Source organism: Astatotilapia calliptera, chromosome 11 (assembly GCF_964374335.1).
Source record: "Astatotilapia calliptera chromosome 11, fAstCal68.1, whole genome shotgun sequence".
NCBI lineage: Eukaryota > Metazoa > Chordata > Actinopteri > Cichliformes > Cichlidae > Astatotilapia > Astatotilapia calliptera.
Window position 1 is genome coordinate 32,981,547 of NC_137432.1, and position 13,789 is coordinate 32,995,335.

At 38.7% G+C, this 13,789-nt stretch overlaps 1 protein-coding gene across 1 annotated transcript; it reads left to right on the top strand.

Moving 5' to 3' along the window:
• The first annotated feature begins 11,098 nt into the window (after positions 1-11,098).
• On the top strand, positions 11,099-12,958 carry LOC145431860 (C-type mannose receptor 2-like). The gene is made up of 4 exons (XM_080308125.1): positions 11,099-11,500; positions 11,593-11,946; positions 12,065-12,159; positions 12,721-12,958. Exons 1-4 carry the CDS (start codon positions 11,146-11,148, stop codon positions 12,802-12,804), a joined length of 888 nt encoding a protein of 295 aa, XP_080164251.1. The 5' UTR covers positions 11,099-11,145; the 3' UTR covers positions 12,805-12,958.
• Positions 12,959-13,789: the final 831 nt, after the last annotated feature.

Below are 13,789 nucleotides of genomic sequence, written 5' to 3' on the forward strand. Positions count from 1 at the left end.
TCCTCAGACTGGGCGTCACCCATCAGCCGCGGCGCTAAAGCTACAGGGAGCTGCGGCAATGTACCCGCAGGCTCTGCCAGCTGCGCCAGAGCGGACTGAGCCCCGGGACCAGAGGCTGAAGGGGCCCCCCACCCTTCAGGAGGGGCCTGACCAAGCCATGAGCGCCAGGCCCCGCCAAGCAGCCACTGCAAGTGAGCCAGCCACCAGCAGGGAGTGTGGTGGCTGGCTCAACGTGGAGACAAACAGAAATGAACACTGTCTTCTTGTCTTTTTCACTTGTTAAATATCAGTGTGGGATTTATTTTCAAGATAGACATCCAACATTTCAGTATAGAGTCATTTGGATTACTGAGCGTATTGCTGCTGTCACTGGGAATAAGAAGCTCAGTCGTCTGAGCAGGAAATATTGGAAAAATCACATTTTATTTTTTACCCTAATTTGTTTTAAGCTACTCACATACCCAATATAAAAGTCTTTATAAAGAAAAGGAAAAGTCTAAAAGAAACAGTTGTCGTCTTGTTAAGGTTCAAATATTTGCACACAACAATCACCCCCTTTATGCACTTTAACATACTTAGATTCAGCATAAGATATTAACCCCCTTACAACAACATATCATCACTAAACTATAAATTTCCTATCCAAATCTGCACTCCTGAACAGTCTGCTATACTTCCTCTCCTGAAAACCTCAGTCACACACACACACACACACACAGGAAGCTTCTTCGTCACCACTTACTCCAGCTAATTTGCATACTGAGTCATATCTCAAGAAGTTGCCGTAACAAGAGAAACACATGTTTAAACATTACCAACTTATTAAATTATTTTATTTCTTTCTACAGTGATCACTGGTTTTGATCACTCAGTACCAGGGCACTCCTAAGTCACTCTTTTAAAACTACTTCAATCACTTTTCTTTTTTCATAACTCACTCCCTTGTCATAAAGCTTCTTTTGGGCTATTCCTCAACTTCAAACTCAAGTGTATTTTATTAAACTTTCACAGCATTCGGTCACTCATACAAATAGCAAGCTGATCTTCATTGCGTATGTTTGTGTTCTTAGCCAGGTTTAATCAATGTCTATGCATTAATCTTCATGAGCTTGTCCTTGTAAGGTTAATGCATTTTCTGCTTATGTATGTGAATTTGCATATGTTGCTTTTTGCAGTGTTTCAGACTCCTCCACAATTCTCCACTTAAACAGTCAGTTTTCTCTTTCCCAAAAGTTGCTAACCCAAATTTTAAGTTCCCACCTTAAATAACAGCATTCCTGGTCCTCAAACATAGGTCAGAGTTTGATTGTGAGGTTCAGGGACAGGGACACATGGCGCTGTGAACAATTCAACCAGAAACTTGCCTTAACATGTCCAGTCATGTTAACCTATAAGTTTCTTCCGACCACTGCATGTGGAGAATTGATCCAGGTCTGTTTCGCCCCTGAAGAAACACAACTGAGACATTTTCATTATTATCATGAGGCATCTGAATGCAATATCAATGCTGTAGATTATATTATTAATGCAATGGTAATGATGATGATTATTAACAATAGCAGCAAAATAATTTCCCTGATCTCCACACTCTTCAGTGAATAATGCTCATAACTATATCTTGTGACATGAGCTGTGTGTAGTGATGGTAAATTCGATTCTTTTTACTGAATCGAGTTTTAATGAGTCACTCACCAAAGTGAATCGGGGTTTTTGAGTCATTTGATTCACTGAGTCAGTTGACCAGAGAGTGCAAAAAATTTACATTTTCACTCAAACTTAATTTGTTTCTCTTTTCATGTAAATCCCACTGCTAAGATGAATGATTCTAAAAAAAAACAACCAACTATTTTATAGAGCAAAAAAAGAGCAAAAACATTTCTAAAATTAAGCAATTTCCTATCAAAATTGCTTAATAAACATTTATTTTGTTATTTTTATTTTATTAGTATTTTCCTTAAATGTGTTAAATATATATTTTCTCATCGAAATGTCCACTGAGCTGCCAGGGGGCGGTAATGCACCTTAATATTGGTTGCCAACCAAGAAGAAGAAGAAGAAGAAGCTGTTTTTTGTTTTTTGTTTTTTTTTCCAAAAATTGTAACTTTATTAAGAAACAGTATACAGAACATGTATACAATCAGAACAAAATTAACATATGCCAGGGGGTGTAATACAAAGAATTACAAACATTCAAATAATTTGTAATTACTACAAATAGTAATAGTTTTCATAGCCTTTTTGTTAAGTGATCCACTAATCAATTTTTTGTAACATAAAACATCATTATAGTAATGTTTAAAATTAGGTTTTTTGTTACTGTATTTGCATTTGTGAAAATAAAATTTAGCTAAGATAACTAACAAGTTTATTATAAAGTAAACGTCTTCTTTTTTTTGCCTTCGAAAGAAACAAAATACAACATTTTCCCATTTCACAGTAAAGTCTTTGTAGAGATGTCCAGCAATGAATCTACTGAAGTCTTTCCAAAATGTTCTAGCGTATGAACAGATCCAGAAGAGGTGTTGCACAGTCTCAGGACGGGAGGGAGGGGGTGAGTGAGTGAGTGATTCTTTCGCTCGCTCTACGATTCAGCACAGGAGGGAGGGGGTGAGCGAGTGAGTGATTCGTTCGTTCGCTCTATGATTCAGCACAGGAGGGAGGGGGTTAGTGAGTGAGTGAGTGAGTGAGTGAGTGAGTGAGTGAGTGAGTGAGTGATTCGTTCGCTCTATGATTCAGCACAGGAGGGAGGGGGTGAGTAGCTCAAATGTGCTGTTAGCATGTTAGCAGAGCGATGCTACTGTGAACCGAGGAGCTATTTTCTTGATGTGAGCTTCTACTCAGGGTTTTTTCTTCCAGTTCAGAGCAGAAATGCTTTTGTTAAGAAACTGGCTGTTGTCCCCCCCCCCCCCCCCCCCACACACACACACACACACACACAATTTTAATTATAAGCTAGATATATTTCTACTAAGCGAATTAGTTTGCTAACAAAAACAGGGATGAGTCAGTGAGTCAGTTGGGCTTGTGATTCATGATTCACGAGTCAGTAAAGTGATTCTCGAGTATTGAACGATTCGTTCACGAATCGAACATCACTAGCTGTGTGCAGCAGTCAGGAATGGAGGACCCAAATGCAGACTCCAGGACGCAGAAGGTGAACTCAAACAGCCTTTTTGCTGGACCCAGTGAAAACTAACCTAACTGAGGAACACAAAGGCAGACATAAAACACAGCCTGATGAGGGTACAACATAACACTGACGAAGAGAAACACACTTTTTTAAATACACTGAAAAGCCGGCGATTGAGACACAGGAGAAGAGCACAGCTGGGAGCACAGCTGGGAGCAAAGCAAAACTAGAAACACTAACATGAGACATGGACTTTCAAAGTAAAACAGGAGTGACACAGAGACGCAGACTTGACTGAACTGAACTTGAATGAACATGACACATGGAACACAGGGAAGGTACAGATACTGAAACTAGAAACTACTACAACGAAATAACCCGAAAAGAACTAAAACCACGAATAACAATAATCAAGAAATATAAATAAAACACAAAACACACCCAGGACCATGACAGGTTAATGCCTAAAGCATATAAACTTAGCACAAAAAGTAAGGAAATTTATTTCGTTTGCTTATTTCTTTGTTGTTCATGTTGGCCATAAATCTTATACTGTTGGAAAACTTATTTTCCCTCTGTATGGTGCCATATTTGGAAGTACAATGCATGCAGGTATGTGTCCAGAGGGTATTTGTGGATTGGTACTACCATTATATCTGGCAATATTAAGGGTCAGGTTAAAGCCTTGACTTTGACTTTTCCTTTAAATGGAGAAGAATAATTTGCATTACTTAGTCCAGATTTCCACAGGCTTTGCATACTGAGGAAGAATTATTTGCGCATACAGGTAAATGTGTCAACCCACCTCTTTCTGATAAACCCTTGTCAGTATCACATTTAGGTCCAAAGACTGAATCAGTTCTAGCATAGTAACAACTGCAGTGCAAACTGCAGAAATTTAGGACACATTTGCTCGTAAATGTAATTTTGGGACAGATCATGAAGCAGTTAACATTAGGTAAGATTCTTTCATTATCTTCTTTCATGTCATGTTTACATTACTTTTTGAGAGATAGATAGTTGACTGGCAACCCTTTCCAGGGTGTACCCCTAGGAAAGCTTGGATATTATTTAAGGCAGTACGTAAAGGTTCTGCTTTAAAGGATCTTGATTATTTAAAATATGAGGAAATAAATGTTCTTACATTATTCTTGTTGGGGGAAAACTCTGTAAAAGACCCAGGAGAAATAAAGACACAATGAGACAAAGTTACTTTCTTTATCAAACGTGTACACGGGTGAGCTGCTAAGAACAACTCACACCATGCACAGTGGCTTGGTAATTTTTATAGGCACAGAGCACAGAGACAGTGAGAACAGGATAACAAATAATAAACAGATAAAATAAAACAACTCCATATATGGTGCTAGTCTCGTCAGCAGAGAGCTAGGGAAGATAAAACAATCTAAAACAATATGTCCCAGAAACAAGATGTGTTTGCTGGGAAAGTCTAAAAAGATAATTCTAAACTAATCTAACCATAGGGAGAGGGCAGACAAAAGGCATCTTTGTACATTTAAAAGAAGGTAAAGAAACATAGAATCATTTTTCCTGTAACATTCCCTCCTGTTTCAACTTATTTTAAATGTATACAACAATTGTCTGTGAAGGTTATTTATTAAGTATCTTAAGCAATTTTTTAATTTTCAAAATGTCAGCATAGCAGAAATGGAAGTCATCTGGTCTAAAGAATAAAACAAAAGAAAATAATAAAAAGAAAAACATAGTAAATGAAAATCATAGTAATTGAAATAACAAGTGGAATAAACAAGAAAAAATAATAAAACTACAAAAAATAAAAGATAAAAACCTTATATTTTAAAACGAAAACTACAAAAAATAAAAGGATGAAAACTAAAATGAAAACTTTGTATTTAAAAATGATGAAAACTTCATATGTAAAATGAAAACTTCAAAAAAAAATACAAGGATGAAAACCTTATACTTAAAATGATGCAAACCTTAAATTGAAAACTTTATATGTAAAATAATGAAAACTTCATATTTAAAATGAAAACTTCAAAAAATAAAGGATGAGAACTTCAAAAAATAAAAGGGTGAAAACCTTATATTGTACCTGCATAAACTACTAATGTGTTAATCAGTGCATGATCACTTGAAAAAGGCAGAAGTCATTTTTAATCACCACGTCATTCATTAGCAGTTATTACAAGTTCTCCTCTAACAGAATTGCAACGGGATGCTGTTCTTCTTTAGGCACGGCAACATAAGCAGTCATTGTAGTTGTTATCATCTTTGAAATCATTACTCTTAGACATGGCGGTGTAGCTGCTCCAGATGTGTGGTCAGTGACATATTTTTGCAGAATGGACAAATTCTGCAAAGTTTCATAAATGTCTCCTCCAGTTTCGTATCCATCAGGGATAAAAGTGCAACATGTTTCCCCGATCAGCTTGCAAACTCCTCCTTGTGATGCTGTTAGCAGGTCTAGTGTCAGTCTTTTCTGCAGCACCATCGTTCTGATGGCCTGCTGTTCTCCTGCTAAGGCGGTTCCCAGGGTCTTAGTCAAGTTGATGTGTCGTAGCAGAGCATATCGGTTGATTTCCACATGATCCCGCACCTCGGCAACTCCAATGCCGGGGATCAAGCTCTGTAAGAATTTCACTCCTCCTCAGATGCGAAACTCTGGTTCCTTTACTGCTTGGTGCCGTCCGTGCACATCCTGTCTGGTAATGAGTCTTTGTTTGTAGTATCATTCGGTAGCTGTAGTTGGAGCGACAGTTGAGGCTCATCAGTGTCGCGTTACTGGCACAGGTTTCGTTGAGTGAACAGTCCATACACTTCCTCTCGTTCCTTGGTGGGCAGAAAGTGTATATGTATTTGCATAGCAGTCAGTTTTATTATTCAAGTAAGCTGTAGTGTTCATAAACTGCCACCAGAAATTAGTGGCATAGCCATGGGGAAACTTGGTGTACTTTCCTTTGTCATACAGTGTCTGCCTTTTCTCCATATAACGTGACTTATTGTCCCTCACGGAAGCAAAGATGAGGAGCCCGGCCATGGTCAGGGCCGCTGCAGTTGTTAAGAGCCACCACCTCATGACGACGGGACACACCCTCCTGTCGCGAGTAGACCCCCCGGCCAGGAAAGCTGACCCCTCCACCGGGCGAGATCACAACAAGTGGGCAAGCCTGCCGTCAGCTGTGTTTAGATGGCTTCACTTACTGGCTCTGATGGATGCAAGATGGTCGTTCCGCAATTTTGCAAGCTCCAGTTTTTCCTTTGGAGCACTTTGATCAGAACCCAGTCACCGGGCTGTGATCTGCAAGACACTTGATAGACATCATTACATTCTTCGTCATTTACAATCATCTCTTTATTTTCCTACAACTTAGACATACATTTTGCTACTGAAATTGTATCTGCCTTTTTCACTGGGTAGATTTCTGGCCACTTTGAGAATACATCTATAACCACTAGGGTGTATTTTTACCCTTGGCATTCATTTAGCTCAATAAAGTCCATATGGATTGTGTGGTCTCAGGTTTCCCTGAGCATTACATTTTTGACACGTCATGCATGTTCTGACAAATTGTTTTGCTGAGGTTTCAAAATTTACAGTGTAGAATTTACAGTGTAGAAAGAAATGAGAGTTGACAATACTGGTCAGTCCCCCTGTTGACAAATGCGTACAGCCATGAGTCACTAATGCCGCCATTTTGTGGAGGAATTTTGGCAACACTGGCTTGCCATAACACATCATTAAGTCGTTTGTCAGAACTGCACCGTGTTTTAGCCATTTTGCCTGCTCTGCTGTGCTTGCTGCTTTTGTTCATTTTTCAACACATCCAGTGGAATCTGATGTGTGTTCACTGCCATCAATGTGATGTTTGTCTTTTGTGCCGCCTATTTTGCTGCTCTGTCAGCAAAATTGTTGCCTGTAGTAATGAAAGAGTCAGTAGGCGTTGTAAGAGGTTGGCATGCTGGTTTGCCAGTTGGTGTAATCATTCCTCTGGTTTTCCAGATTTTTTGCAAAATGATGCACAGCAGAGAAAACATACTGGCTGTCTATATAAATGGTTATTTGTTTATCTTTGTGTATTTGACATGCGCAACAATCTCGTGGGAAGTGACCTTCCTCTCCACGGTTCTAGCAGGCGTTGTCTCTATGTTATCTGCTGTTTCTGCGTGGCTGTCTGCAGCCTTGGTGTTTGTGACTTTGCTCGCCTCTCTGTTCCTGATAGCCACCTGCGAATTAGTGTTTTAGTCTGTTGTCAACAGTCAGCCTTATTTTTAAGTTACAGAATGCTTCTCCCTTTTTTTGTTTTTTGTTTTTTTTTGTTTGGGAGAATAGATGCAACTCTACATTTTCACTTAAGGCAGTTTTAGATAATTTCTAGTTCTTCAAACAATGCATGGATCTCACACATTTCAAACTTTCAAGTTAGGGTTGTTTCCCATTTATACAAATATATATATTTAACTTTGCATTGCTCACAGCTCATAGCTCACAGCTCTAAACCTAGGCATTTTTCAATCATATGCCTAATCACTATGTGTCACTGTGATTCTCAAGTATGGTCACAAGTTCGTTTAAATTCGTTTCCAAAACCAACAAAATAATCAAACAAAAACAAAAAACATAAACGTGTCAGGACACAAAAGAAAAAAGAAAAATGCTGCCACCCGAACAAGGCAGAAGTCTGCACATGTTGGCTTGTAATAGCATGCAGCTTGTAACATACTAGACTAATGTGCCTGTGTTAATTCAGCTCCATATTATTGTGTGAAGTTTCACTGGGTTGGGAGTGGTTTTGTGTGTGTCACATTTTTGGTGAGCCAATGGCTGGAATGAGGTTGGACTAATTAGAGGCAGGTGTACTTGATTGCACTGATACACTGGTCTACTTATAGCCCACACTACAACCACTGCTGTTTTGTTTTGTCTCTCTGTGCAGGTATGTAATGTGATGAAATCAGATATGATTGGGATGGATTGGTTTTGCGCTATGAATTTTATATTAAGTGTGTCGTTTTGTCTCTCTGTGCAGTCCAGGGCCTATTATATGCCACAGCCTAAAGGCAGCTGGGTTGCAGAGGCTTGAGTGACCACTGACTATATGCTTGCAGGGTGGTGGGTCTCCAAGGACAACTTCTAACCCTGTTAAAGGCAACATGTGGGGTGCAACTTGGCTGTGTGGCATAGCTGGCTCTGGCCTTGGGACTGTGTGTTTTTATACAATTCATAAGTGGGACACTGGACTGTTCTATCTTTTATCTCTTGATATATTTTTTGTCAATAAATTATCTTTTAGAATTTTATTGACTGACATCTTTTTGCCCACGACTGAGACGGTTGGTCAGACCTAGAGTCTTTCTTTGGGTGTGTTACAGCAGCTTCTGCTCTAAAAGAAACAAAAGAAAAAGAAAAGAAAATGTGTAACATGCTCATCAGCTTAGCAGTGTCTACATATTTAATTCAGCTTCTCAATCCTGTAGTTGTAGCTGTTGTCTACAGGGTTTTGCTTATTGGTTGTTATTATAGGTGTGCTCTATATCTCAGCAATGTGTCATTCTAGGATGATAGGTTTCAAGCTGGTCAAGTGCCTCTATGCACTTCATTAGTTTAGTTATTCTCTGTATTGTCTTCATCTCACATGTCATTACACTGAGTTTCAGCAAACCTTAAGCTTGATGCAGACTACTGCTTAACAATTATCCACCTCACATCATAACCGATTAAGGTGCCTCTTCATATTAATATTATGTCATTGTTAATATTATCCTCTTTGTCTTATATAACAGCAATAGCATAATATTTTATTAGTGTGTACCACTATACTACTCCTGAGCCAATTTGTTAGTTAGGATCATCTTATTCAGCAAACAGATAATTTAGAATTCATCCAATCTGCGGTCACATTTGTTCTCTCTGTTGCATGGCGGACCAGGCAGTTCTATTATAATATATTATATTTTATTTTGTATCCATCAAGGGCTTCAGATGACCTGCAGAATCATCCTTTTCCCAGGGTGGAGACAGTTACCTTTTCACACACTGTCCTTGGCTGAACAATGACACAGCCTTAATATACCTTATTTATTTTATTAAAATATTTTCGTGTGAATTATTTGCTTTATATTCATTTTATACATGCTGGGCATGGTCATCATGCCAACTGTGTTTCATTGTTAATATCACTTTACAGGTTGTTATCCTTGCTATTATTAATTTCAAATACTCTAAAGATCATTTCTACTGTAATTTTCCCTTTGTTTATCTTTATTTCGTACTTTTTATATTTATATCTACTCAGTGGGGTCTGTTTTCAACCCTTTTAAACTACCTCAAACTACTTTGATCTCTAGTTTTCACCTAATAAGGGATTATTATGTTCTTCCTGAATGGGTGATGGTTTACTAAAAGGATTGTGGGAACTGCACAGTGTCTCGTCTTCTGGTTTTACTAAACTGGCAGTTGGATTCTGTTCTCCCGACTGTTTATATTTTGTTTTCTTAAATCTCTCAGTTTACAGACACTGTTTTTGTCCGGCGTCTGGACTTTTCTTTTCTCACCACTGCTCGTCAGCAGGAGTGAGTTTTAATTTCACTTGCTTGATTACCCATCTTATTTATGTATTTACTTATTTTTGTTTAAGTAATATATACACAATACAGCTGCTATCACCTTCGCTGGTATTAGAGACGAGAGTGGTTGCTCACACGCCCTTCTACTTTCGGACTATTTCCAAAAGCGGTGTGAACTTTACGAGACGGAACTCGACCGTTCTCTCAACTCACCAGCACGTCAGTGAACAGCAGTAAAAGAAAAACACAGTAGGAGCAGCTCAGCAGCTCTTATCGGACCGTGAAAATTCAGCTTGCTCCGTTAGTTACAACAATACACACGCATACATTCACATTCACACTTATTCGCGCGATCGGAACCCTTATAATAAAGGGGAGCTGCCAGTCTTTCTGTAGACGAGCTACTTATTCCCTTGACCCAGCTGGGGGAGCTACCCAGAGCTCCAAACCTAACCCACAAGAGTGGGGAGCTTCCAGTCGACGAGCTCCAAGCTACCAGCCGACGAGCTACTTTAAACCCACAGAAGTGGGGAGCTTCCAGTCGCGACGAGCTACTTTCGCTATTTTAAATTCCCTGAATTTAAAATACGTTTTTACGCAAGATTGTGTCAGTGTGTCTGTATCTACCTGGTCAGTGTCGCCGGGTCTGGTCCACCTCGATCGGGCCCCACCACCGTGGGTCGCTTTCTAAGAACGTTGGCCAAGACTCGAATTTAACGCCCTTGGTCTTTGACCACACACCTAGTGTGTGGGCTGTCGACAGACGAACAACGTGGACTGGTCACGGAGATGGGACACGATGGAGGCGCTCCGGCTCCGAAGGACCAAGAAATGTTGGGGGAAAACTCTGTAAAAGACCCAGGAGAAATAAAGACACAATGAGACAAAGTTACTTTCTTTATCAAACGTGTACACGGGTGAGCTGCTAAGAACAACTCACACCATGCACAGTGGCTTGGTAATTTTTATAGGCACAGAGCACAGAGACAGTGAGAACAGGATAACAAATAATAAACAGATAAAATAAAACAACTCCATATATGGTGCTAGTCTCGTCAGCAGAGAGCTAGGGAAGATAAAACAATCTAAAACAATATGTCCCAGAAACAAGATGTGTTTGCTGGGAAAGTCTAAAAAGATAATTCTAAACTAATCTAACCATAGGGAGAGGGCAGACAAAAGGCATCTTTGTACATTTAAAAGAAGGTAAAGAAACATAGAATCATTTTTCCTGTAACAATTCTTATGAATGTCTTTACAGTCTTGGAAACACACCTAATTCTACTTGCAGGTCAGTGAACTCCCAGTATTTCTGAAAGCCCTGTTTCTCCTCGGGTAGTATCTCCCACAGCAAATCCCTGTCACCTTCTCAAATGATAAAATTTACTATTAGTTGTTGTCTTAATTTCAGAATTAAGTAGCAATGTGTTATGCTGGCGTAAAATTATGACCTTTCTTCCACAGGGATGTGTTTTCTACCTTTGTATCCCTACCAGATCCAAAACGTCTTATTCTATAGTCCAAAAACATGGTATGAGGCACAAAGCTACTGCAGAGAGAAATGCATTGACCTGCTCACCTTTGACAACATGAAACAGATAGAAACAATTGTTAATTTTCTTGAGAACAAATACAATGATGCTGTGTGGTTTGGGCTTTGGAAAGGCAAGACTCAGAGATGGCACTGGTCTATGCCAAGTAACGATTTCTACAATTATTTGCCTTGGGGCTCCAACACAAATTACAACTGTGGTACATATGAAAATAGGAGTTTGTCTTCAGACCCTTGTCATTACGCCAAAAAATTTTTATGCTTTGACGGTAAGAGAGTACCACAGCTACAATATACCAATATACAAATTAAGTATATTAAGTTTGTTTGCTTTTCTTTAATTTTCCTTTCTTTTTATCAGGAAAGAAAAAAGGTGCTGAGCAGTATATTCTCAGTTCAGCAACAATGGGTTGGAGTGAGGCTCAAAACTACTGCAGAACCAACCACACAGACCTGACCAGTGTGAGGAATGATGCAGAGCATCAGATAATTCAGAGTCTAGCTAATGGTATGGATGTTTGGATTGGACTCTTCAAAGACCCCTGGGAGTGGTCTGACCAGAGTAACTCCTCACTGAGATACTGGCCAGTAGAGCAGAAAATTTGGACTGAAGAAACTGAGCACTGTGGTGCTTTGATGAAGAATGAATCTGGTAAATGGGGGCAACTGCCATGTTCTAACAAATACCCATTCTTATGTGTCTGTAAGGTCAAAGGTAGGTACTTAATTTACAGCATCTCTTGTTGTTTTTACTGTGTAAATATCTGAACTAAACACACAGAAATGATGAATGAACAATTTTCTGCTTATATGTTCCTTTCCACTTATAATAGAAACCACAGTCAAAGTGATTAAATTGAGAATCAGCCTGCAAGACTCTGGGCTGGATCTAAATAACCCTACCATACAAGAGAACATCTTGAAGCAAGTAAGTCTTGCAGATCTTTGCTCTAAGTGTTTTGCCTCCTACATTCTGCTCAGAGAATAAGAAAATACAGTATTAATGACCTACTTAAACCAGGCCAAAACATGTTGTCCAGTCCTACCTGCAAGGTAGTAGCTGGGTTCAATGCAGGCTCCTCCAGTCTGTATGCCAAATATCCTTGGGCAAGAGACTAACCCTATGTTGTTCTCCAATGCATCCATCTGAGTATGAATGTTAGATACTAAGCACTTAACAAAACGTGATTGGGTGAATGAATTAGTTGAATAAAGCGCTTTGAGTGCTCAGATAGAGTAGAAAAGTGCTATGTAAGAACCAGTCCATTTACCATAGCACTCCTTTAATGATAATTTACTTGCTGTTGTTGTTGTTGTTTGGTAACGTGGCAAGTTAAATAGTTGATCACAGAAAATTTGGACATGTGATGTATCTACAAGATCTGAAGATCACATTATGTGCTTTTTGTTGTTCTGTTAGAACATTTTGTGTAAGATGTCAGATCTAAATGATCCTATAAACAGGTCTTGTTTTTTTTCTGTTTTCTAGCTGATGGCTTCAACTGGAGCTAACATAAATCTGAAGTGGAGAAAGCAATCCAGTGGAAAGGTTTTCATCAAAGAGATTCCCTAAAGTGGCTGAGCGCTTAACACCAGTTTTCTTATTTATTGATTGGTTTGATTTGATGATTTTGCCAAACATATAACAGTATGCTAAATCCAACAGCACAGAGGCAGTGTAGAAGCATAACCTACGAGTATAAAACAAATAATCCAAACTGACACTTTTTCCAGGTTTAATAAATATAGGCAACTATCTTACAAGCACCAAAATTAGATCTGTTTGACACTGTCTGAACAGCAAAACATTTCTGGATTTTTATATATATATACATATATATATTTATTTATTTATTAGGGGTGCAACGATTCACAAAATTCACGGTTCGATATTTTTTCGATACAAAAAAATGTTCATGCCTTTTTAATTTGTCATTTATTAAAATTATAAATATATATTTTAACTCAAAAGTACAAGATTTCAATTTTATGTTGCTGAAACAACAAAGTAATAAAAAAATTTATCTATCTGATCGACAAATCACTCATCTTTGGAAAAGAGAGTTTATTACAGAGAAATGGCTCTTTCCAAAATAAAAGCTATACTATACGCTTCTTCTGGGCTATATTCTCAGCAGCATATTAAACATATCAGGTCCCCATAAGGACAATCATGTGCTAACTCAGTGAATCTGCGTTCGACTACGCCTAGGCTGCACTGTCGAGCGCAGATCCACTGAGCGCTCAACACAGACAGCATCGTCAGAAGAAAAGTTGATAAAATAAATTAAAATTCTTGTATTGTTCGATACATATGCGTACCAAACCGAAAGCACTGTATCGAACGGTTCAATATCGATACGAGTATTGTTGCACCCCTAATATATATATATATATTCCTTACTTGGACTGACATTACAGAATGAAATGTCATTCATTTCATCTTCTCCTAATTTACATAATCCACACAGGTATCCATGTCTGCCAACTTCACAGAGTAGTGCAAGGATTCCTGTTTGGAACTCTGCAAGTAAACAACTCATGTTGCTGATAAGAAT